Source organism: Pongo pygmaeus, chromosome 1 (genome assembly GCF_028885625.2).
Source record: "Pongo pygmaeus isolate AG05252 chromosome 1, NHGRI_mPonPyg2-v2.0_pri, whole genome shotgun sequence".
NCBI classification, from domain to species: domain Eukaryota; kingdom Metazoa; phylum Chordata; class Mammalia; order Primates; family Hominidae; genus Pongo; species Pongo pygmaeus.
This window is the reverse complement of record NC_072373.2, coordinates 215,414,838-215,439,663: the sequence shown is the minus strand read 5'-3', so window position 1 is coordinate 215,439,663 and position 24,826 is coordinate 215,414,838. Positions and strand designations below refer to the sequence as shown.

Here is a 24,826-nt window from a genome sequence, read left to right as displayed (position 1 = left end):
CCCAGGTGACCTCCCTCATCCTGACAATGTAAATTAACAGCTTATTTTCACAAGTAAGGGACAAAGATAAGACTGGGGATCATTCCCCCGACCCCCACCCCCACCAACCCGGAGACAAACGCATATTTGACTTCTTCCTCTACTCTATGTTTAGGTTATTTAATGTAAAAGGTGGATTTTCTGAATAATTCTATGAACAATTGACTGTTCCTCTTTCCCCTCCTGCCCGATTTTCCCGTTTAAATACCGAAGTTCTCAAAATCCTCTTGGGAAAGAGCGCAGGCCACAGATACCACTGTAGCTTGTGTCTTTCCCAGACACATCCTCAACCTTGGCGAAATAAACTTGCCTGAGACCTGTCTCAGACACTATTTGGTTTACAACGGCATGGCAAGTGGGAATTTATAGCCAAAAAGCCAGGTGGGGTGCTAAAGTTTGGCCAAGCAAAGAATCTTTGTGGCCTGGCACGGTGGCTCACGCCTGTAGTCTGAGCACTTTGGGAGGCTGAGGCGGGTGGATCACTTGAGGTCAGGAGCTCGAGACCAGCCTGGCCAACATGGTGAAACACTGTCTCTACTAAAAATACAAAAATTAGCTGGGCATGGCAGTAGATGCCTGTAATCCCAGCTACTCGGGAGGCTGAGGCAGGAGAATTGCTTGAACCTGGGAGGTGGAGGTTGCAGCGAGCTGAGGTCACACCACTGCACTCCAGCCTGGCCAACAGATGGAGACTCTAACTCAAAAAAAAAAAAAAAAAAAAAGAATCTTTGTGACATTAAAGCTTGTCAGAATCCCCAGTATTCTATTCATTTTGCCTATAAAGTTATCAGCTGGGCACGGTGGCTCAAGCCTGTAATCCCAGCACTTTGGGAGGCCGAGTTGGGCCAATCCTTTGAGGTCAGGAGTTTGAGACCAGCATGGCCAACATGGTGAAACCCTGTCTCTACTAAAAATACAAAAAAGTAGCTGGGTGTGGTGGTGCATGCCTGTAATCCCAGCTATTTGGGGGGCTGAGGCAGGAGAATTGCTTGAACCCAGGAGGCGGAGGTTGCAGTGAGCCAACATTTCACCACTGCACTCTAGCTGGGTGACAGGGTGAGACTCCCTCTCAAAAAAAAAAAAAAAAAAAAAAAGCCAGGCGCAGTGGCTAACGCCTGTAATCCCAGCACTTTGAAGGCCAAGGCGGGTGGATCATTTAAGGTCAGGAGTTCGAGACCAGTCTGGCCAACATGGTGAAACCCCCATCTCTACTAAAAATAGAAAAATTAGCCCAGCAGGGTGGTGCGCACCTGTAATCCCAGCACTCTGGGAGGCCAAGGCAGGCAGATCTCTTGAGGCCAGGAGTTTGAGAACATCCTGGTCAACATGGCGAAACCCATCTCTACTTTAAAAAAAAAAAAAAAAAATTAGCTGGGCGTGGTGGTACGTGCTTGTAATCCCAGCTACTGGAGAGGCTGAGGCACAAGAATGGCTTGAACCAGGGAGGCAGAGGTTGTGGTGAGCTGAGATCGTGCCACTGCACTCCAGCCTGGGCAATAGAGTGAGGCTCCGTCTCAAAAAATAATAAAATAAAATAAAATAAGCCTCCTATGGGCAGGAGAGAGGAAGGGGAGAGCATGAATTTATCTCAGAGACCCACCCAGTGAGGCTGAATGTTATGCAGTTTCAGAATCAAGCCAGGAGAGGGCACAGAAAACTTCTAATTGATCATCTAACAGAGGAAAAAAGATAATTCAGGAAATGGACAGAGTTCTTCAATTATTCAATCAGGTGACACAGTTTATGTCACCTCCTAAATCACCTGGAAAAAAATTTAGTCAATGTAATTTCATCCTGAAATCTCAACAGTTTTCTTATACAATGGGTATCATAATGTCATCTTTGTACTATTTAATTTTTTTTTTTTTTGAGACGGAGTCTCACTCTGTCACTCAGGCTGGGATGCAGTGGTGCGATCTCGGCTCACTGCAACCTCTGCCTCCCAGGTTCAAGTGATTCTCCTGCCTCAGCCTCCTGAGTATCTGGGATTACAGGCATCCGCAACCATGCCCGGCTAATTTTTGTATTTTTAGTAGAGACAGGGTTTCATATGTTGGTCAGGTTGGTCTCTAACTGCTGACCTCGTGATCCACCTGATCCACCCGCCTCGACCTCCCAAAGTGCTGGGATTACAGGCATGAGCCACTGCCCCCGGCCCTCATTTAATTTTTTATTGAAGAAAATATTCAGATTTCTTTCAAGCCCCAGCCAGTCACCTACACATTCTTTTAGATGGCTTTTCTCTTTGCCCAAGGAGGTCAGCTGCTTCTGAGTAGTCCTTCTTCCTCTGCAAAGTAGGGACTATAACCTTTCCTGACTTTCCAGTGATGTTCACCATCAACCTGGTCCTTAGAGAGGAAGGAAGCATTAGACAAATGCAAGAGCTGATTATTAATTATGAACTATATGCTCTGGGTACATAGATCTGACTCAAGTTATTAGTAAGAATGAATACTCGATAATTGATGATTAACAGGACTGTAGCTTAAAACCAAGGTTCTAAAGTGCACAAAGTTCAAGGACACGTGGAAAAATGCTGTTTAGACAAATCCAAATATAAGCCAACTTGTGCTAGGCAATTAAAACCAGAAAAACGTTATTAAGCACTTTTGGAAGATAACAATGCTTGAAGTGCAGATATAGACATCTCATACAAATAAAGCATGTATGATACATTTCCTATAGCATAACATAAATGGTTTGATAAAGCATTTGTTCTTTTTTCTTCTTCTTTTTTTTAGAGACTTGGTCTCTAAAAAAAAAAAGCTCAATGATCAATCATTTCATTAATCATGCTTATGTAATGAAACCTTCAACAAATCCCGACAGAATGGGGTTCAACAAGCTTCCAGGTTGGTGAACATACAGAGGTGTGGGGAGGGTGGTGTGCCTGAGGAGGGCACGGAAGCTCCAGATCCCTTCCCATGTTCCTTGCCCTATGCAGCTCTTCCACTGGCTGTTCCTACGTTCTATTCTTTCATAATAAATGGCAATCTGGTTAGTAGACCGTCCTGAGTTCTATGAGCTGTCCTAGCAGATGATCAAACCCGGAGAGGAGGGAATGGTGGGAACTTCTAATTTATAGCGAGTCTGCAAGAAGTACAGGTGACAACCTGGGACTGGCACCCGGTGTCTGAAGTGGGGGCAGTCTTAAGGGACTAAGCCTGTAACCTGTGGAATCTGATGCTATTTCCAGGTAGATAGTGTCAGGATTGAGATAAATCGTAGGACACTGCTAAAGTTTGGATGTTGATTCCCTACAAATCTCATGTTGAGCGTTTATCCCCTAATGGCAGGTGTGTGGGTCATGGGAGTAGATCCCTCATGAATAACCAATGCCTTGTTGCGGGGAAGGGGTCAGTGAGTTCTCACTCTTTTCCCTCCCACAAGAGCTGGTTGCTACAAATAGCCTGGCGCCTCCCCTGTCTCTCTCTCTCTCTTGCTGCGTGATCTCTGCACACACTGACTCCATTTCACCTTTTGCTATGAGTGGAAGCAGCATGAAGCTTTCACCAGATTCTCCATCTTCCAGCCGGCAGAATTGTCAGCCAAGTTAATTTCATTTTGTTGTTGTTTGTTTTGTTTGTTTGTTTGTTTTTTGAGATGGAGTCTGACTCTGTCCCCAGGCTGGAGTGCAGTAGCACGATCTCAGCTCACTGCAACCTCCGCCTCCGGGTTCAGGCAATTCTCCTGCCTCAGCCTCCCGAGTAGCTGGGATTACAGGTGCCCACCACCACACCCAGCTAATTTTTTTGTATTTTTAGTAGAGATGGGGTTTCACCATGTTGGCCAGGCTGGTCTCAAACTCCTGATGTCAGGTGATCCACCTGCCTTAGCCTCCCAAAGTGCTGGGACTATAGGCATGGTAATTTGATAAATTACCCAGCCTCAGGTATTCCATTACAGCAAGAGACTGACAGACACCCTCCTAAGGTCTGCAGAGAATTGTAGAATTTTTTGGTGTGAACCCCCATGCCCCACCACCACCACATTAGGAGCCAGTGGAGAAGGAAATGGAATCTTCCCTTTCCATCAAATAAGCCCTTTTTCTCTTGGAATCGCCCTTTGATTTTTCTGTGTTAGTCTTTCTTTTAAAATCTTTACTGTTTTCCTGATTACACCTAATACATATGTATTGTACAAAGTATAAGTTGACCATAGTCTGCTCCTACTCCTGCTCAAGGTTTTTTTTTGTTTTGTTTTGTTTTGTTTGAGATGGAGTCTTGCTCTGTTGCCCTGCCTGGAGGGCAGTGGTGCAATCTTGGCTTGCTGCAACCTCCGCCTCCTGGATTCAAGAAATTCTCCTGCCTCAGCCTTCTGAGTAATTGGGATTACAGGTGCCCACCACCACACCCAGCTAATTTTTGTATTTTTAGTAGAGAAGGGGTTTTGCCATGTTGGCCAGGCTGGTCTCAAACTCCTGGCCTCAAGGGATCCACCCACCTCAGCATCCAAAAGTGCTGGGAAAAAAGTGTGGGGATTACAGGCACCTGGCCTCAAGGTTGTACTTTAATTCATATGAGACTTTGGAAAAAGTACGGGTTTCTCCTTTACAAATTGGTTGGCAATGTGTCATTTTTTCACCTTAAAATGCCTGGAAATCTTTCAGATAAGCTTTTTAAAAAAGCTTTTTTTTAGGTGTAATTTACATACCACAAAATTCACCCATTTTTAAGTGTACAAGTTAATGATTTTTAGTACCCTTGTGCAACCATCACAACTCGGTTTTAGAACATTTCTATCACCCCCAAAAGTTCCTTCATGCCTATCAAAGCTTTTTAAAGGGTGCATTTTTGTGGATAATTACAATCATGAGTAACAAGTCCCAGAAATGTCCATTTTTCCTGGCTTTCTTTTGCTGCCGGCAGGCAAAAAGAAAATTGCAAAAGCCCATCAACAAATGTTGGAAGAAAACACCATAAGCTGATCAACAGCTGTCTGCTAAAAATAGTTTATTCATGCTCTCCAGCTTTTAGTGAATGTCAGCCAAATGCCAGGCATTGGTTAAGTCTGTTAGGGATATCAAGACAGGATAATAGCTTCCCCTGGAAGTAATTGGATGTGAGTTCAATAGTATACAACCTCACTGAAAACAGTTTCCATATTCAACGGTTTGGGGTGGTAAAAGTGTGCCAGGTGGGTGTGATATTTGGACTTCCACTTCCAGAACTGAAGATAAACAAGGGCTAGATTTACTTTCCCACCTAAACAACCAAAATATGGATCCCCAAAATGTAAGAAATGGTCTTCAAGACACCGGATATCACGCAACAAAGGACAGAAATCCCTGAAAAAAGTACAACAAATGGCTGGGCGCGGTGGCTCACGCCTGTAATCCCAGCACTTTCAGAGCCGGAGGCGGACGGATCACAAGACCAGGAGTCCGAGACCAGTCTGGCCAATATGGTGAAACCTCGTCTCTACTAAAAATACAAAAATTAGCCGGGTGTGGTGGTACACGCCTGTAGTCCCAGCTACTCGAGAGGCTGAGGCAGAAGAATCGCTTGAACCCTGGAGGTGGAGGTGGCAGTGAGCTGAGATCGCGCCACTGCACTCCAGCCTGGGCAACAGTGCCAGACTCCGTCTCAAAAAAAAAAAAAGTACAACAAGTGAAGTGAGCCCTATTATTGCTCCAGCTTACTGCCTTGAGAGTTTCCGGGCTCTACTGCAAAAAGAGCAAAGTGAGGAAGAGCCTGGTGGAATCCCGGAGCTGAGGAGAGGGAGCTGAGTCCAGGGAGACCAAGGTAGCCAGATGGAAAGGACAGAGTACCAGAGAAAGGGAGTTGTTCAGACAGAACCCAGAGATCTGTAAAAGGTCCCCGCCTCTAGCATTCAGCAGAGTACTGTTGAGGATACATAACGTAAGAAAACTACACAAGGCTGGGTAAAGAACCACGTAAAAGGATTACTACAGCAGTTCCTAACCTTTTTGGAGTTTCGGGATGAAACTCTTCCACCTCAGTTAATCAGACGTTCGTTAGATTCTCATAAGGAGTGGGCAACCTAGATCCCTCACGTGCACAGTTCACAATAAGGTTTGTGCTGCTATGAGAATCGAATGCTGCAGCTGATCTGACTGGAGACAGAACTCAGGCAGTAATGCTCGCTCGCCTGCCACTCACCTCCTGCTGTGCGGCCCGGCTCCTAACAGACCACCAACTGGTACTAGTCCGCGGCCTGGAGACTGGGACCCCTGGTTTAGAAGGAATAGTGCCTACTCCTATGATCCAGATTGGAAAAACTCATAATGTGTGGGGCATTGGAAAGAGTACTTATGAAGGTCTTGCCTCAGGGGAATAATTAGCCCTAGAGTTGACATTGCTCTGGTCCTGCCTAACAAATCTCTTTTTTTTTGAGACGCAGTCTCACTCTGTTGTCCAGGCTGGAGTGCAGTGGCATGATGTCCGCTCACTGCAACCTCCACCTCTGGGGTTCAAACGATTCTCCTGCCTCAGCCTCCCGAGTAGCTGGGATTACAAGCATGTGCCTCCACGCCCAGCTCATTTTGTATTTTTAGTAGAGATGGGGTTTCTCCAGGTTGGTCAGGCTGGTCTTGAACTCCCAACCTCAGGTGATTCGCCTGCCTTGGCCTCCCAAAGTGCTGGGATTACCGGCGTAAGCCACAACGCCCAGCAGTTAAAGACTTTCTAACAACAAAAAGCTTAATACTTTTTTTTTTTTTTTTTTTGAGATAGAGTCTCTCTGTCGCTCAGGCTGGAGTTCGGTGGCGCAATCTCGGCTCACTGCAACATCTGCCGCCCAGGTTCATGTGATTCTCCTGCCTCAGCCTCCCGAGTAGCTAGGATTACAGGTGCCTGCCACTGCGCCCAGCTAATTTTTGTCGTTTTTATTAGAGATGGGGTTTCACCATCTTGGCCAGGCTGTTCTTGAACTCCTGACCTCGTGATCCACCTGCCTTGACCACCCAAAGTGCTGGGATTACAGGCGTGAGCTACTGCGCCGCCGGATACTTTTTTTTTTTTTTGAGATGGAGTTTTGCTCTTGTCGCCCAGGCTGGAGTGCAGTGGTGCCATCTTGGCTCACTGCAAACTCCACCTCATGGGTTCAAGCAATTCTCCTGCCTCACCCTCCCGAACAGTTGGGATTACAGGCGCCCGCCACCATGCCCGGCTAGTTTTTGTATTTTTAGTAGAGATGGGGGTTTCACCATGTTGGCCAGGCTGGTCTCAAACTCCTGACTTCAGGTGATCCACCCGCCTCGGCCTCCCAAGTGCTGGGATTACAGGCACGAGCTATCACACGCGGCCAGCTTGATACTTTTAAGCCCATTATTTCCAATATTGTGAATTATCAGATTGTCAAGTAATAAAATAAGCAAAATGAATCCTTAATAAAAATTCTATCTTGGCAACGCTATTTGTCATTTCCATCCTATGACTTTCTCTTCATATGTAACTGAAATTTCATAAATATTAAGAAATTGTTGTTTGGGCATAAGAATCAGATATGGAAAGGAGGCAATTGTGCTATTAACCGTGTCACTTAGGGCCACTGCTATTTGAGGCGTGCATCACACCAGCAGAATCATCTACACCTGGCAGCTTGTCAGAACTGCAGAAATTCTCAGGATCTGCTCCAGACCTAATGAATCAGAATATACAGTTTAACAAGATTCCTGGCCGGGCGCGGTGGCTCACGCCTGTAATCCCAGCACTCTGGGAGGCCGGGGGAATGGATCACGAGGTCAGGAGTTCAAGACCAGCCTGGCCAAGATGGTGAAACCCCGTCTCTACTAAAAATACAAAAATCAGCCAGGCGTGGTGGTGTGCACCTGAAATCCCAGCTACTCAGGAGGCTGAGGCAGGAGAATTGCTTGAACCCAGGGGGCAGAGGTTGCAGTGAGCCAAGATCGCACCACTGCACTCCAGCGTGGGTGACAGAGTGAGACTCCATCTTAAAAAAAAAAAAAAAAAAAAAAAAAGATTCCTAAGTGGTTACTACACACATTTGAGAAGCACTGGCCCTCTCCATGCAATACATTGAGGAAATACAGTCACATGTCACACAATCTTTAGTCAACAACAGACTGCATATAAGAGTGGTCCCATCAGATTACAATATTGTATTTTTATTGTACCTTTTCTATGTTTAGATACAAAAATATCAACCATTGTGTTACAATTGCCTCCAGTATACAGTACAATAACATGCTGTAGAGATTTGTAGCCTAGGAGCAGTAGGCTGTATCATACAGCCTAGGTGTGTAGTAGGCTATACTATCTAGGTTTGCGTAAGTACACTCTATGGGCAGGGCTCAGTGGCTTATGCCTGTAATTCCAACACTTTAGAAGGCCAAGGCAGGAAGACTGCTTGAGCCCAGGAGTTGGAGACCAGACTGGGCAACAGAGGGAGAAACCCTGTCTATACAAAAAAATTTAAAATTAGCCAGCTGTGGGTCTAGACATGGTAGCTCACGCCTGTAATCCCAGCACTTTGAGGGGCTGAGGCAGATGGATTGCTTGAGACCAGGAGTTCGAGACTAGCCTGAGAAACATAGCAAGACCCTTTCTTTATAAAAAGAAAATTAAAATATACAAAAATATATAATTTAATTTTAAAAAATTAGCCTGGCATGGTCATGCAGGCCTGCAGTCCCAGCTACTCAGGAGGCTGAGGCAGAAGGATCACAGCAGATCGAGGTTGCAGCGAGCTGTGATGGCACCACTGCACTGCAGCCTGAGCGACACAGCAAGACCCTGTCTCAGAAACAAAACAAAACAAACAAAAAAACTCTATGATATTCCAATGATAGAGTCACCTAAGATGCATTTCTCATATCTCTGTTAAACAATGCATGACTGTAATTTCTCCAGTCATGTTTCCTTATGTCTGAAAAAAAAGGGCACTGAAACCTGTTTGTTCACTTTAGTTCACAGGCTGATTAGAAAAGTAAGTAAAAGCCAATCCAAATATAAATTAAATACACGTGAAATACCAAACCCTCTAATAAACAGCGAGCTACATACAAGTCCCAGACACTCCACGACCATTTCTAGATTGAAAATCCTAGGCCAGGCGCAGTGGCTCACACCTATAATTCCAGCACTTTGGGAGGCCGAGGCGGGTGGATCACGAGGTCAGGAGTTCAAGACCAGCCTGGCCAAGATGGTGAAACCCCCGTCTCTACTAAAAAAAAAAAAAAAAAAAAAAAATTAGCTAGGCGTGGTGGTGGGCGCCTGTAATCCCAGCTACTGGGAGACTGAGGCAGGAGAATTGCTTGAACCCAGGAGGCGGAGGTTGCAGTGAGCCGAGACCGCGCCACTACACTCCAACCTGGGCGACAGAGCGAGACTCCATTTAAAAAAAAAAAAAAGAATATTTAAGTCTTTTCACTTCTGGGAATACACACATATATACACACACACACACACACATATATATCTAATCGAAACACGTCACCTTTCACTCAACAGCTATTAAAGACACAAACCATTTCGGGTAAGCAGACTCCTACAGTGTCCCTACTGCACATTTCTCCTCGGTGGCCAAAGCAACAAAACCTGAACTAAGCCACAAGGTAGCTGTAGGAAGCTCTATGCCTGGGACCACTACAGGCAGGCACTAGTTTCCCTGTCCAACACTGCCCGAAATGGAGCCGGGCCCGGTTCTCCTGAGCCGAGCAGGCCAAAGCAGGGAGCCCGTGAGTGGACCGGGCATAGCCAGAGCGACGCCGCAGCACCCCAGCCGCAGGGTCAGCCCCAAAAGCAGCAGGGCCCGCTTGATCGCGGATGCCGGGACGCCCTCGTGCAAGCCTCGAAGGGGTACTGCCACCCCGAACATTCGCCAGAACGAAAGCGGCAGCCAGTAGCCCTCGCAGGTGCTGGAGGGATCCAAGCGCTTGAGCCGAGTCCGAAACTCGCACAGCAACCTCACGAGGATAAACTCCAGCAACCAGAATCGGGTTGGCGTCGCCTAGCAACCAGGAGCCAAACGCGCGGACGCCAGGCATTGGTCTGCACTTGTCACGTGAGCCAGCGCCGCTGCCCAGTGGGAGATTACGCCGCAGGCACGTGATGCGCGCAACCGCCCTTTGGCAGAGCTTTTCGCGAAGGCAGTTGTGGCGCTGGGCGCGGAGGCGAGGTATTCCCGGGGTTTCCGCCCTATCCTTTTACAAAGTCCTGGCTTTGGCTGGTGCGACCAAAGAGAGGAAACCGGCGCTTGAGACTTGTATGGGCTGGCTATGGTGAAGCAGTGAAACGGTGCAGAATTGTGTCAATGAGGCTAGTTCAGTTGTGCAAGAGCATTTCCTCAAAGTAAGACAGAAGCTTTTAGTTACGTCAACACCTGCAAATGTTAGGCTGGCCAGAAATTTCCTGACAAATAATGGGTGAAGGTCGGGCGCGTGGTCGCTCATGCCTGTAATCTCAGCGCTTTGGGATCACTCGAGGTCAGGAGTTCGAAACCAGCTTGGTCAACATGGCGAAACCCCATCTCTACTGAAAGTACAAAAATTAGCCGGGTGTGGTGGCGCACGTCTGTAATCCCAGCTACTCTGGAGGCTGAGGCAGGACAATCGCTTGAACCCAGGAGGCGGAGGTTGCAGTGAGCCGAGATCACGCCACTCAAAAGAAAAGAAACGAAACTTTGCTGGTGATGACCATGTGGTGATGAAAGTGAGCGTTTTGGAGCACAGCAAGGTGACTCCCCATGTAATTAGTATAGGCAGAGAGTTTGTGCTTTAAAGGTTAGAAATAAATGTTTTCGGAGTGGTGGCGCATGCCTGTAATCCCAGGACTTTGAAAGGCTGAGCCAGGCGGATCACCTGAGGTCAGGAGTTCGAGACCAGCTTGGCCAACATGGTGAAACCCGTCTCTATTAAAGATACAAAAATTAGCCAGGCAGAAGAAGTCGCTTAGCTCTTCGTTGGTTGTCACACGTCCGGAGGCCGAGCCGTCGCCTACCTAGGATACCTGGAAGCCGAAGCCACACCTCCCGCATGGCCCCTCCGGCCAGCCGGGCCCCTCAGATGAGAGCTGCACTCAGGCCAGCACCAGTCGCTCAGCCACCAGCAGCGGCACCCCCATCTGCAGTTGGCTCTTCTGCTGCTGTGCCCCGGCAGCCAGGTCTGATGGCCCAGATGGCAACCACTGCAGCTGACGTGGCTGTGGGCTCTGCTGTGGGGCACACACTGGGTCATGCCATTACTGGGGGCTTCAGTGGAGGAAGTAATGCTGAGCCTGCGAGGCCTCTCATCACTTACCAGGATCCTCAGGGAACCCAGCCGGCACAGCAGCAGCAGCCTTGCTTCTATGAGATCAAACAGTTTCTGGAGTGTGCCCAGAAGCAGGGTGACATCAAGCTCTGTGAGGGTTTCAGTGAGATGCTGAAACAGTGCCGACTTGCAAACGGATTGGCCTAATCAAGAAGTTCAACCTGGAGAGATGGAAAATCAGCTCTGATAACTAAGTTAATTTAGTATAAAAATAGAATTGATAGTGAGGGTATAAAGTGTAACCATCAGTTAAACTTCTGTCATTCCTAGCTTCCTTGCTTCAGAATTGAAATGGAAGAGGGGGTGTTCCTACTCTGTAGAATCTGGGACTGAGCAAATGTTTGTGTGGCCTCCTTAAACTAGCTGTTATGATTTTATTCTTTGTGAGTTAATTAGAATAAAGTCATTTTCTTCCAAAAAAAAAAATTAGCCAGGCATGGTGGAGCATGCCTGTAATCCCAGCTACTAGGGAGTCCGAGGCAGGAGAATCGCTTGAACCTGGGAGGCAGAGGTTTCAATGAGCCGAGATCGTGCCACTGCACTCCAGCCTGGGCAACAGAATGAGACTCCGTCTCAAAAAAATCAACAAATAATAAATATTTTCACTCCACAACTGTCTTCCAATTTGGAGAGTCTGCCATTTACTAGCTATGTGAACTCGTGTACATTAATTAAAATCCCCATGCCTCAGTTTCTTTATCCATGAAATGGGAATGATGACTAACAGTTCCTATCTCTGAGGACTTCTAGAAGGATGAAGTGAAGTCTTACGTGTAGCAATATAAACTGGTGGTGAGGACTGAGCTTGAGTCAGATTACCTGCTTTGAATCGTTGTGCTGTCATGTACTGCTTGTGTATCCTTAGGCAAGAGACTGTCCCTCCTCTATCCTTCAGTTTCATCTGTAAAATGGAGATAATACCTCCTAGGATTTCTGTGAGAATTAAGTGACTCAATACACATAAAGTGCTTAGAAGAGTGTCCGGCACCAAGTCAACATTCAGGAAATGTTAGCAATCATTTGGAAAGTGCTTGACACAGAGCGTTGATCAATAAATGGGACCTATTCTTCTTGGTAGCACTGCTGGTCTAGAGCAGGATTCTGGGTTCTGAGCTCTCCCTGCTCTCAACCTCCACTCCACCCCATCCTGACTTAAAATTAAGGACTGGAAATATCTCTAGCCATTTATGGTCACAGGTAATGGAGGTTCAAAGTGTGTCTCATAGAGTGATGAGAAAAGTAGGAGTCTACACTCTGAGCCAGATCCCAAGAGGCTATTGAGCAGAGTCCAAAAGGGGTGAGGCCCAAGAGGAAAGCAGCTGAGGGGCAAAGAGCTGTGGGAACTGCTACAGAAGTGATTCTCTTAAGAGAGGCAGGGGGTGGTGGGGAGAGTTCAGTGAGCAGAACTATGAGCAGGCGGGTCTGCCACATAAGCTTGTTGGATCTAGGTGGGAGGGTGTTGTAAAATATCCTAAATCCAACCCTAACCCATTCCAAGGAGTTGAATCTTGGATCTGAATCCTAGTACAACACAGAGTACATCTTGGATACGGGGATTTATTGATCATGTATCATTTCTTGGGTTTACTTTCCCTCAACTCAGAAGTCATTCCTCCCTCTCCCTCATTCTCCAGGTCCAACCCATTGGCAAGTCCTGTTGACTTTTCAAAGTATCTCTCTAATCCACCTGCTTCTCTGTCTTTTGTCGCCACCTTTCTAGCCCCATAAACATTTTTGTGTTTCTCCTTTTGCCCAGTACAACCCATTCTCCACTCAGCAGCCAGTGTGAACTTTTCAAAACTAATTTTTAACAACTTTATTGAGATTAAATCACGTATCACAAAATCACCCATTTAAAATGTACAATTCAGCCGGCACGGTGGCTCATACCTGTAAACCCAGCACTTTGGGAGGCCAAGGCGGATGGATCACCTGGGGTCGGGAGTTCAAGACCAGCCGAACCAACATGGAGAAACCCTCTCTCTACTAAAAAATAGAAAAGTAGCCGGGCATGGTGGCACATGCCTGTAATCCCAGCTACTAGGGAGCCTGAGGCAGGAGAATCGCTTGAACCCAGGAGGCGGAGGTTGCAGTGAGCCGAGATCGGGCCACTGCACTCTAGCCTGGGCAACAGAGCGAGACTCTGTCTCAAAAAATAAATAAAATGTACAATTCCATGGTTTTTGGTATATTCACAGGTGTGTGTAACAAACACCACAAATCAATTTTAGAACATTTTCATCACTCCAAAAAGATATTCTATACCCATTAGCAGTCACTTCCCATATACTGCCATCCCCCGATTCTCCACAAGCCCTAGGCAACCACTAATAAACTTTGTCTGCCAGGTGCGGTGGCTCACACCTGTAATCCCAGCACTTTGGGAGGCCGAAGCAGGTGGATCACCTGAGGTCAGGAGTTCGAGACCAACCTGGCCAACATGGTGAAACCCCTTCTCTACTAAAAATACAAAAAATTAGTCAGGTGCGGTGGCGGGCGCCAGTAGTCCCAGCTACTCAGGAGGCTGAGGCAGGAGAATGGCGTGAACCCGGGAGGTGGAGCTTGCAGTGAGCCGAGATCGCGCCACTGCACTCCAGCCTGGGCAAAAAAAGCAACACCCCATCGCAAAAAAAAAAAAAAAAAAAAAATTACCTGGGCGTGGTGGCAGGTTTTATTTTTTTTTCCTCAAAAATAAATAAATAAAAAATAAATAAATAAATAAAATAAACTTTGTCTCTTATGGATTGCCTTTTCTGGATATTTCATATAAATGAACTCATACAGTATATATCTCTTGTTACTGGTTCCTTTAAATTAGCATAACATTTTCATGGTTAATCTACATTGTAGTATATATCAATACTTCTTATTTTAAAAGGGGCTTTCCAGTGAAGACCAGAAAACCTGCTAGACAAATTCTTTTTTTTTTTTTTTTTTTTGAGATGGGGGTCTCACTCTGTCACCCAGGCTTAAGTGCAGTAGCACGATCTTGGCTCACTGCAACCTCTGCCCACCGAGTTCAAGCGATTCTCCTGCCTCAGCCTCCCGAGTAGTTGGGATTACGTGCACCTGACACTGCACCCGGCTAATTTTTTTGTATTTTTAATGGAGATGGGGTTTCACCGTCTTGGCCAGGCTGGTCTTGAACTCCTGACCTTGTGATCAACCCACCTCGGCCTCCCAAAGTGCTGGGATTACAGGCGTGAGCCACCGTGCCCGGCCCTGCTAGACAAATTCTAAAAGAACTGTAGCACTAATACTTCTTTTTCGGTTGCCAAATAATATTCTTTTATATGGATATACCACATTTTATGTATCCATTCATCAGTTGATGGATACTTGTTTCTACTTTTTGGCTATTATGACTAATGCTGCTATGAACATTTGTGTACAAGTTTTTGTGTGGATGTATATTTTTATTTTTCTTGGGTATATTTTTTGGGGTAGAATTTCTGGATCATTTGGTAACTCTTTGTCTAAGTTTGTTTGCTTGTTTATCTGTTTTTTAAGACAGGGTCTTGCTCTGTTGCCCAGGCTGGAGTGCAGTGGTGCAAGCTCGGCTCCCTGCAAACTCCACCTCCCAGGTTCAAGCAATTCTCCTGCCTCAGCCTCCCAAGTAGCTGGGACTACAGGCGTGTGCCACAACACCCAGCTAATTTTTGTACTTTTAGTAGAAACAGGGTTTCACCATGTTTGCCAGGGTGGTCTTGAACTCCTGACCTCAAGTGATCCACCTGCTTCGGCCTCCCAAAGTGCTGATATTACAGGCGTGAGCCACTGCGCCTGGCCCCCACACCTTTTTTTTTTTTTAAGAAATGGGGTCCCACAATGTTAACCAGGCTGGTTCCAACTCCTGGGCTCAAGTGATCCTCCCACCTCAGTCTCACAGTGCTGGGATTATAGGCATGTGCCACTGTGCCTATCCTGTATGTCTAACTTTTTGAGGAACTGCCAAACTTTTTTCCAAAGTGGCTGCACCATTTTACATTCCGCCAGCAGTCTATTAGGGGTTCCTATTTCTCCACATCCTCATCACCACTTGTTATCATCTGCCCTTTTTTTTTTTTTTTTTGAGTATCTTTTTGGACAGAGTCTCCCTCTGTCCCCCAGGCTGGAGTGCAATGGCACATTCTTGGCACACTGCAACCTCCACCTCCAGGGTTCAAGCGATTATCCTGCCTCAGCCTCCAGAATAGCTGGAGTTATAGGCACATGTCACTACAGCCGGCTAATTTTTATTTTTTTATTTTCATTTTTTTTGAGATGGAGTCTCACTCTGTCGCCCAGGCTGGAGTGCAATGGCGCAATCTCGGCTCACTGCAACATCCACCTCTTGGGTTCAAGCGGTTCTCCTGCCTCAGCCTCCCAAGTAGCTGGGATTACAGGCACACACCACCATGCCCAGCTAATTTTTATATTTTTAGTAGAGATGGGATTTCACCATGTTAGTCAGGCTGGTCTCGAACTCCTGACCTCGGGATCCACCCGCCTCGGCCTCCCAAAGTACTGGGATTACAGATGTGAGCCACTGCACCCGGCCTAATTTTTATATTTTTAGTAGAGATGGGGTTTCACCGTGTTGGCCAGACTGCCCTTGAACTCCTGGCTTCAAGTGATTTGCCTGCCTTGGCCTCCCAAAGTGCTGGGATTATAGGTATGAGCCACCACGCCCAACTCTGTCTTTTTTATTATAGCCATCCTAGTGAGCATAAAGTGGTATCTCATTTTGGTTTTACTTTGTATTTTTGTTTTATTATGCTTATAGTTTCTGTAGGTCAGAAATTCAAAGGGAATACGGTGGAGACAGCTCCATGATGTCTGAAGCCTCATCTGGAAAGACTCATAAGTTGGAGATGATTCAACATCTAGGGGTTGAAGTCTTCTGAAAGTGTCTTCACTTCTGTGCTTGGTGGGTTTTCCCACTAATCAGCTTTCCTCTCAGCTGAGCAGCTTTCTGGAACAACCACGCGTATTTTCTCCATGCGGTCTCACCGTGTGGTGTAGTTTGGGCTTCCTCACAGCATGGCTGCTGGGTTCCAAGAGCAAGCGTTCCAAGAGAAAAATGGAGAAGCTGTATTGACTTTTTTTTCAGCCATTGATTTATTTTTATTTGCAGTTTGTATTCAATACAAATCAATTTCATAACAAGTTACTATGAATCAAAGCATAAACACACAAATATACAATCCAAAATAGATATACAGCATTTCGGCATGGAGCAAAAGGGAGTGTTCATTCACACACACAGTGGAGTGGATTCAGATCTGTTCCATCTGCTGTTCCCGTGTAGGTTTCTAAAGATGGGGAAAAAAAGACTACTGTGGCCATACTAGATGCTGGAACACCTAAGCATCAGTGTGTGACCTTGTGAACAAAGGACTTCAGGGAGTGTCTATTTTTAAAAAGGTTTTTATGTGTCAAGATAGTTGTAAACATTTTTATTACAGAATCAAGCCTACTTTACGGTTTAGGACCAGGTTCTAACTATCTAAAAATATTGACACAACAAAATGTGTTTCAAACAGGGCATGATGGCTCATGTCTGTAATCCCAGCACATTAGGAGATGAGGTAAGAGGATTGCTTGAGCCTAGGAGTTCAAGAACAGCTTGGGAACATAGAAAGACCCCTATTTCTACAAAAAGATAAAAATTCGCTGGGAATGGTGGCACACACATGTAGTGCCAGCTACTTGGGAGGCTGAGGCAGGAGGATTGCTTTAGTCCAGGAGGTTGAGGCTGCAGTGAACTCTAGCCTGGGTAACAGGGTGAGACCATGTCTCTTGGAAAAAAAAGGCCCCAGCCGGGTGCGGTGGCTCATGCCTGTAATCCCAGCACTTTGGGAGGCTGAGGTGGGCAGATCATGAGGTCAGGAGTTCAAGACCATCCTGGCCAATGTGGTGAAATGCCATCTCTACAAAAAATACAAAAATTAGCCAGGTGTGGTGTTGTGCACCTGTAATCCCAGCTACTCGGGAGGCTGAGGCAGGAGAATCACTTGAACCTGGGAGGCGGAGGTTGCAGTGAGCCAAGATCACACCATTGGCACTCCAGCCTGGGCGTCAGAGTAAGACTCTGTCTCAAAAAAAAAAAAAAAAAAGTCCCAAAATGTGTTTTAAATGCAGCTATTCTGATCCACAGTTGTTGTTTGCAAAAAGCATTTACAGAAAAAGAGTATATAGCCTGTGCACGGTGGCTCAGGCCTGTAATCCCAGCACTTTGGGAGGCTGAGGCAGGCGGATCACCTGAGGTTGGGAGTTTAAGACCAGCCTGACCAACATGGAGAAACTCCATCTTTACTAAAAATACAAAATTAGCCAAGCGTGGTGGCACATGCCTGTAATCCCAGCTACTCAGGAGGCTGAGGCAGGAGAATCACTTGAACCTGGGAGGCGGAGGTTGTGGTGAGCCAAGATCGCGCCATTGCACTCCAGCCTGGGCAGCAAGAGTGGAAATCCATCTCAAAAAAAGAAAAAGAAAAAGAAAAGAGTATAAAAGTTTTTGTGACTTTAATGCAAGTTAACTTTCAGTCTTTACTTTCCAAATACTTGATATACAGTTTTTGGCTCCTTTAAATTTTTGCCCTTTTAATTTCAAGGTTTACAATTTTACCTTCAAAACAGATCTTTTTTTGTTTTTTGAGATGGAGTCTCACTGTGTCTCCCAGGCTGGACAGCAATAGCATGATCTCGGCTCACTGCAACCTCTGGCTCTAAGGTTCAAGCAATTCTCGTATCTCAGCCCCCAAGTAGCTGGGATTACAGGCGCACCACCATGCCCAGCTAATTTTTGTATTTTTAGTACACACAGGGTTTCATCTTGTTGGTCAGGCTGGTCTCAAACTCCTGACCTCAAGTGATCCGCCCGCCTCAGCCTCCCAAAGTGCTGGGATTACAGGGGTGAGCCACCGCACCCAGCCCCTTAATGAATCTGGTGTCCTTGTTGAACGGAAATAGGTGAAATGAAATGCCTACCATTTGACTCTCTAAGGATAAACAAGAGTTATTGATGATGCTTGGACTTGGGGGTAGATTGCAGTCTATCATTGCCCTGGCACATATCAATTACTACATAAAAGTTAAAATGCAATGTCAAATCCAAATCCTCAGAGGAAAAAGAATTCAGTTATCAAAAGAACAGTGATAGCCTAACAATGTAAAACTTAATATATTGGCATTAAATTAGTACTGCTGAAACAATACATTGAGGATTTATAGAATGATGGAAGCTTTTTTTTTTTTTTTTTTTTGAGACAGAGTCTCACTCCGTCTTCCAGGCTGGAGTGCAGTGGTGCGATCTCAGCTCACTGCAACCTCCACCCTCCAAGTTCACACGATTCTCCTGCCTCAGCCTCCCGAGTAGGTGGAATTACAGACGCTTGCCACCGTGCCCGGCTAATTTTTTGTATTTTTAGTAGAGATGGGGTTTCACGATCTTGGCCAGGCTGGTCTTGAACTCCTGACCTTGTGATCCACCCGCCTTGGCCTCCCGAAGTGCTGGGATTACAGGTATGAGCCACTGCACCCAGCCAATGGAAGCTTTTTTAAACTTTAAGACAGGATCTTGCTCTGTCACCTAGGCTGGAGTGCCATGATAATGGCTTACTGCAGCCTTGACCTCCAGGGCTCAAGCGATCATCCCACTTCAGCCTCTGGAGTAGCTGGGACCACAGGTGTGTGACACCATGCCCATCTCTTTTTTTAAATTTTTGCGCCAGGCACGGTGGCTTACACCTGTAATCCCAGTACTTTGGGAGGACGAGACAGATGGATCACCTGAGGTCAGGAGTTTGAAACCAGCCTGGCCAACATGGTAAAACCCCATCTCTACTAAAAATACAAAAATTAGCTAGGCATGGTGGCATGCTCCTGTAGTCCCAGCTACTCAGGAGGCTGAAGCAAGAGAATGGCTTGAACTTGGGAGGCGGAGATTGCAGTGAGCTGAGATCGTGCCACTGCACTCCAGTCTGGGGGCAAGAGTGAAACTCTGTCTCAAAAAAACAAAAAAAGAGATTGTATCCAGGTGCAGTGGCTCATGCCCGTAATCCCAGCACTTTGGGAGGCCCAGTGGGTAGATCACCTGAGGTCAGGAGTTTACGACCCACCTGGCCTACATGGTGAAACCCCGTCTCCACTAAAAATACAAAAATTAGCCAGGTGTGGTGGTGGGTGCCTGTAATCCCAGCTACTCGGGAGGCTGAGGCACAAGAATCACTTGAACCTGGGAGGCAGAGGTTGCAGTGAGCTGAGATCGCGCCACTGCACTGCAGCCTGGATGGCAGAGCGAGACTGCATCTTAGAAAAGAAAAACAAAAAATAAAAATTAGCGGGGCATGGTGGTGCAGGCCTGTAATCCCAGCAACTTGGGAGGCTGAGGCAGGAGAATCACTTGAGCCAGGGAAGTGGAGGTTGCAGCAAGCTGAGCTTGCGCCACTGCACTCCAGCCTGGGCAACAGAACAAGACTCCATCTCAATAAATAAATAAATAAATAAAATTAAAATAAAATTTTTTTGTAGAGATGGGGTCTCACCCTGTTGCCCAGGGTGGTCTTGAACTCCTAGGCTCAATCGATCCTCCTGCTGTGGCCTCCCAAAGTGCTGGGATTACAGGTATGAGCCACCCCCACTCCTGCCAATGGAAACCTTTTATTTTACTGGTTTTACTGCCGTATAGACTTAATGAACCAAATGAAAACTGAATCTCCACTCCACATTACATCTTTATTTCCAGACAAGATAAAATCTATTCTTTATTATTATTATTATTATTTATTACCCAAGTTTTGTCTCAGGATCTACTATTCTTATTTTCAAGGTAGTTTTAAGTGTCCACATTTCTTAAGCCACATTCAAGAAATAATGTCTTCAATTTCGGATGTTGCCTCTCTTCATCTTGTACATGACTGAAGGGGGTGGGTCGCCCCTTCACAGCTGTGGGTGTTTCTCGTTGGGTGGAACGAGAGACTTGGAAAAGGAAAAGACACAAAGTGAAGAGAAAGAAATAAGGGGACCCAGGGGACCAGCGTTCAGCAGATGGAGGATCCCACTGGCTTCTGAGTTCCCTTAGTATTTATTGATTACTTATCGGTGTTTTTTAGAGAGGGGGATGTGTCATGGTCACAAGACAATAGTGGGGAGAGGGTCAGCAGACAAACACGTGAACAAAGGCCTTTGCATCATAGACAAGGTAAAGAATCAAGTGCTGTGCTTTAGAAATGCATAGACATAAACATTTCAATGCTTTGTTAAGCAGTACTGCCGCCCACATGTCTCACCTCCAGCCCTAAGGCAGTTTTTCCCTATCTCAGTAGATGGTACGTACAATCGGGTTTTATACCGAGACATTCCATTGCCCAGGGAGAGGCAGGAGACAGATGCCTTTGTCTTGTCTCAACTGCAAGAGGTATGCCTTCCTCTTATACTAATCCTCCTCAGCACAGACCCTTTATGGGTGTCAGGCTGGGGGACGGTCAGGTCTTTCCCTTCCCACGAGGCCATATTTCAGACTATCACATGGGGAGAAACCTTGGACAATACCTGGCTTTCCTAGGCAGAGGTCCCTGCGGCCTTCCGCAGTTTTTGTGTCCCTGGGTACTTGAGATTAGGGAGTGGTGATGACTCTTAAGGAGCATGCTGCCTTCAAGCATTTGTTTAACAAAGCACATCTTGCACAACCCTTAATCCATTTAACCTTGAGTTTGACACAGCACATGTTTTAGAGAGCACGGGGTTGGGGGTAAGGTCACAGATTAACAGCATCTCAAGGCGGAAGAATTTTTCTTAATACAGAGCAAAATGGAGTCTCTTATGTCTACTTCTTTCTATACAGACATATTAACAATCTGATCTCTCTTGCTTTTCCCCACACATGACATTTAAGCAGATTTAATATTGGCATCCATCATCTAGTCAAACCCTTCACATGTTCTTCAAAGCAATTAAACCTTTTCTTTCTTTTTTTTTCTTTCTTTCTTTTTTCTCAACCTTTTCTTTCTTTCTTTCTTTTTTTTTTTTGAGATAGAGTCTCACTCTGTCGCCCAGGCTGGAGTGCAATGGTGCGATCTCAGCTCACTGCACCCTCTGCCTCCCGGGTTCAAGCGACTCTCCTGTCTCAGCCTCCTGAGTATCTGGGATTACAGGCAGACACCACCACGTCTGGCTAATTTTTGTATTTTTAGTAGAGACGGAGTTTCACCATGTTCATCAGGCTTGTCTTAAACTCCTGACCTTGTGATCCGCCTGCCTCAGCCTCCCAAAGTGCTGGGATTACAGATGTGAGCCACTGCGCCTGTTCTTTTTTTTTTTTTTTTTGAGACAGAGTTTTGCTCTTGTTGCCCAGGCTGGAGTGCAATGGGGCAATCTCGGCTCACTGCAACCTCTGCCTCCCAGGTTCAACCAATTCTCCTGCCTCAGCCTCCCAAGTAGCTGGGATTACAGGCATCCGCCATCACATCTGGGTAAGTTTTCTGTATTTTTAGTAGAGACGGGGTTTCACCATGTTGGCCAGGCTGGTCTGGAACTCCTGACCTCAGGTGATCCACCTGCCTCGACCTCTCAATGTGTTGGGATTACAGGCATGAGCCACCGCACCTGGCCAGGTTCTCAACCTTTTCTGTATCAGTAAAAGAAGGTGTGAAATTAATAGATTTGATGAAGACCCGCTTTTTTTCTTGCCACACTGGACTCCTAGATGCCATTTGGAATGGGTTTAGAAGACACGAAGTATACATGTTTCTTAACAGTAGAAATATAGAAGAGAAAGCAAGACCATGAGGAGACTGGCAGTTGACTGCAGGGCACAGCCAACTGCCTTGGTGGTGGCATTAGCTGGGTTTGGGGCAGACAAGGTACCCTGGGAGGAGTTACTTGAAAACATTACAATAGTTTGATTTGAATAAATCTGCATGAGTAGGAGCAGTGCCAGAAGCAGCAGCCCCAGCCTGAGCCTGTCCACCATTGCTCTGTCCCCTCCATTGGTGTCTGGCATATATTGCTGGATGCTGGGTGAGAACTGCTGGCTCCAGGTGGACACAGGCAAGACCTAGCCTTAAAAATCACACAAAGTGGCTGGGTGCGATGGCTCACATCTGTAATCCCAGCACTTTGGGAGGCCAAGGTGGGAGGATCACTTGAGGCCAGGATTTGGAGATTAGCCTGGTCAACATAGCAAGGACTCATCCCTATTTTTTTAATTAAAAATAATGTAAAATTATAATAAAAATGAAATCAAGCCTGGGCAACATAGCAAGATCTCATCTCTACCAAAAAGAAATTAGCTGCACGTGGTGGTGCACACCTGTAGTTCCAGCTGCTGGGGAGGTTGAGCTGGAGGGATCACTTGAGCCCTGGACATTGAGGCTGCAGTGAGCCATGATCATGCCACTGCACTCCAGCCTGGGTGACAGAGCCAGACCCTGTCTTGAAAAAAAAAAAAAAAGGAAATTACATAATGTCACTTATGCCAGAGTTAGTCTGCCGAGCCATGATTCAAAGGGAGGGACATTCACCCCACTTCTTAATGGGAGGGTTGTCACAGTCACGTTGTAGGAAGAGCATATAGGATGGGAGGCACTGTCATGGTCATCTTTGGAGAACAAAATCTGCCAGACCTGGGAACCTGAGCACCACTAAACCAAATATAACAATTAATCAATGATTCCAGCCTCAACTGATTCCTTGATACCACCACTGGGCAATCCTAGAACATTTCTCAGCTAAACTTGCTTCAATTTGCAATGGTTATTTCAAACATTCACTGTAGAAGGCACTGTGTATGTCTTTCCTAATACCCATTCCCAGCCCCCCTTTTCCCTATTTATGTCCTTTAGGCAAAGCTAAATACTTGCGTTCCTAGCCTCTCTCGCATCTATGTGACACAATTCTGTCCAGTGAGATGTAAGCAAAAATGTGCACAGGGACTTCTGGGCAAGCTTTTTCCTTGAATAGGAAAATGATGCATGGAGTGGAGGCAGCCAGCCATATATTGCAACCCTCAGGAAAAGGTCAAAATAATTACAGAAGTATTGGCCCTGATTTCAGTGAGCCACTCAACCAATGCTGTTGCTACCTCCAGGCCTTCTCTCCTGTGAGAAAATAAACCCTTGTTTGTTTAAGCCACTGATAGTCAAGCTTTCTGTTGCTGGTAGGGGATATAAGCATTCTCACTCCCCTGTGCCTCTACTTTCTCTTTTTTTTTTTTTTTTTTTGAGACAGAGTCTTGCTCTGTCTCCCAGGCTAGAGTGCAGTGGCCTGATCTCGGCTCACTACGACCTCCGCCTCCCGGGTTCAAGCGATCCTCCTGCCTCAGCCTCCCGAGTAGCTGGGACTATAGGTGTCCGCCACCATGCCCGGCTAATTTTTGTATTTTTAGTAGAGACAGGGTTTGCCCGGATAATTTTTGTATTTTTAGTAGAGACAGGGTTTGCCCGGCTAATTTTTGTATTTTTAGTAGAGACGGGGTTTCACCATATTGGCCAGGCTGGTCTCGAACTCCTGACCTTGTGATCCGCCCGCCTCGGCCTCCCAAAGTGCTGGGATTACAGGCGTGAGCCACTGCGCCCGGCTCCTCTAATTTCTCTTTGTAAAAGCCTTCAGCTGCTAATTCTCCCTTTCCTGCCAACAGCCTACTTACTACCTACTTACCTGCACCCACAGCCATCTTATTTGCTCCTTCTCTCCTGTTAAAATGGAAAAGGGCTCCCTACCATGGAGCGGGGAGTGGGAGTAAATGAAAAGATGCTAATCTGGCATCCATTACAAGTTCATCTTTTAGTTTTGGTTTTCTTACTCATCCGCACGTTAGTTCTGGGCCTCTACCACTCATCAGCTATGTGCCTTAAAAACAGGCCATTAAAATAGCAAATATTTATTGAGTAGATTCTAAGCTGTGCCCAAAAAGGCACTGCGCTAGGTGGTAGGAGTTGCTAGGGCTAGGAAACAGACATAGTCCAAGTAGAGAGAAAATTATTTACAAGACAAGGGCATGGAGCCTTGGAGGAACTGAGCTATGTGGCTGGGAGGGCAGAGAATGTGGGAAGAGCTAGGGAGAAGGGGCTGGGGAGGTAGGCGTGGGCCACAGCCAACTGGCTTCTATAGACTAGGGAGGGTAATGATTTTGGTTTCAATCCTAAATCACTAAGACAGGAAGTGAATTACTCTCTCGGAGCCTCAATTTCTACCTCGAAAAATGTTTTATTACTAACTCCTGTACTAGATTGAGAATTACGGAGAAGGATTTATCTTTTTATTCATTTCCGCATCGCCAGCGCCCGACACATGGTAGGCGCTTAATCAATGCCTGTTCGGTGAATAAATAAGACTGGGGACTCCTCCACAGACCTCTGTCATTAGAGTCAGCAGAGATTTCCTTCTCCGCGTTCCTTTCCTCCCCTCCCCTTTTCTCGCCCTTCCTCCCTCTCCTCTTCCACGCCCCCTTCCCACTCCTCCCCCTCCTATCCTCTCCTGGCTTCTTCCTCCCCTTCCCGGCCCTGCCCCCCGCTGCGCTGCGAAGGCGGGGAAGGCGAGGCGGGCTTTACGGCAGCCGCGTTGCGGCGGGGC

At 46.4% G+C, this 24,826-nt stretch overlaps 1 protein-coding gene and 2 pseudogenes across 1 annotated transcript; 1 reads left to right on the top strand and 2 right to left on the bottom strand.

Annotated features, from left to right (window-relative positions):
* Positions 1-10,098: 10,098 nt before the first annotated feature.
* LOC129006962 (coiled-coil-helix-coiled-coil-helix domain-containing protein 2-like) lies at positions 10,099-11,883 on the top strand. Its single transcript, XM_054437333.2, has one exon. The coding sequence runs from the start codon at positions 10,997-10,999 to the stop codon at positions 11,417-11,419; it is 423 nt and encodes a 140-aa protein (XP_054293308.1). The 5' UTR covers positions 10,099-10,996; the 3' UTR covers positions 11,420-11,883.
* A 2,265-nt stretch (positions 11,884-14,148) lies between these two features.
* LOC129023546 (U7 small nuclear RNA) lies at positions 14,149-14,192 on the bottom strand (annotated as a pseudogene).
* A 268-nt stretch (positions 14,193-14,460) lies between these two features.
* LOC129023552 (U7 small nuclear RNA) lies at positions 14,461-14,528 on the bottom strand (annotated as a pseudogene).
* Between the last annotated feature and the right edge of the window lie 10,298 nt (positions 14,529-24,826).

What these genes read in the sequence shown, in the direction of transcription:
- LOC129006962 (XM_054437333.2), top strand. Translation starts at nt 10,997, where the DNA reads ATGGCCCCTCCGGCCAGCCGGGCCCCTCAGATGAGAGCTGCACTCAGG.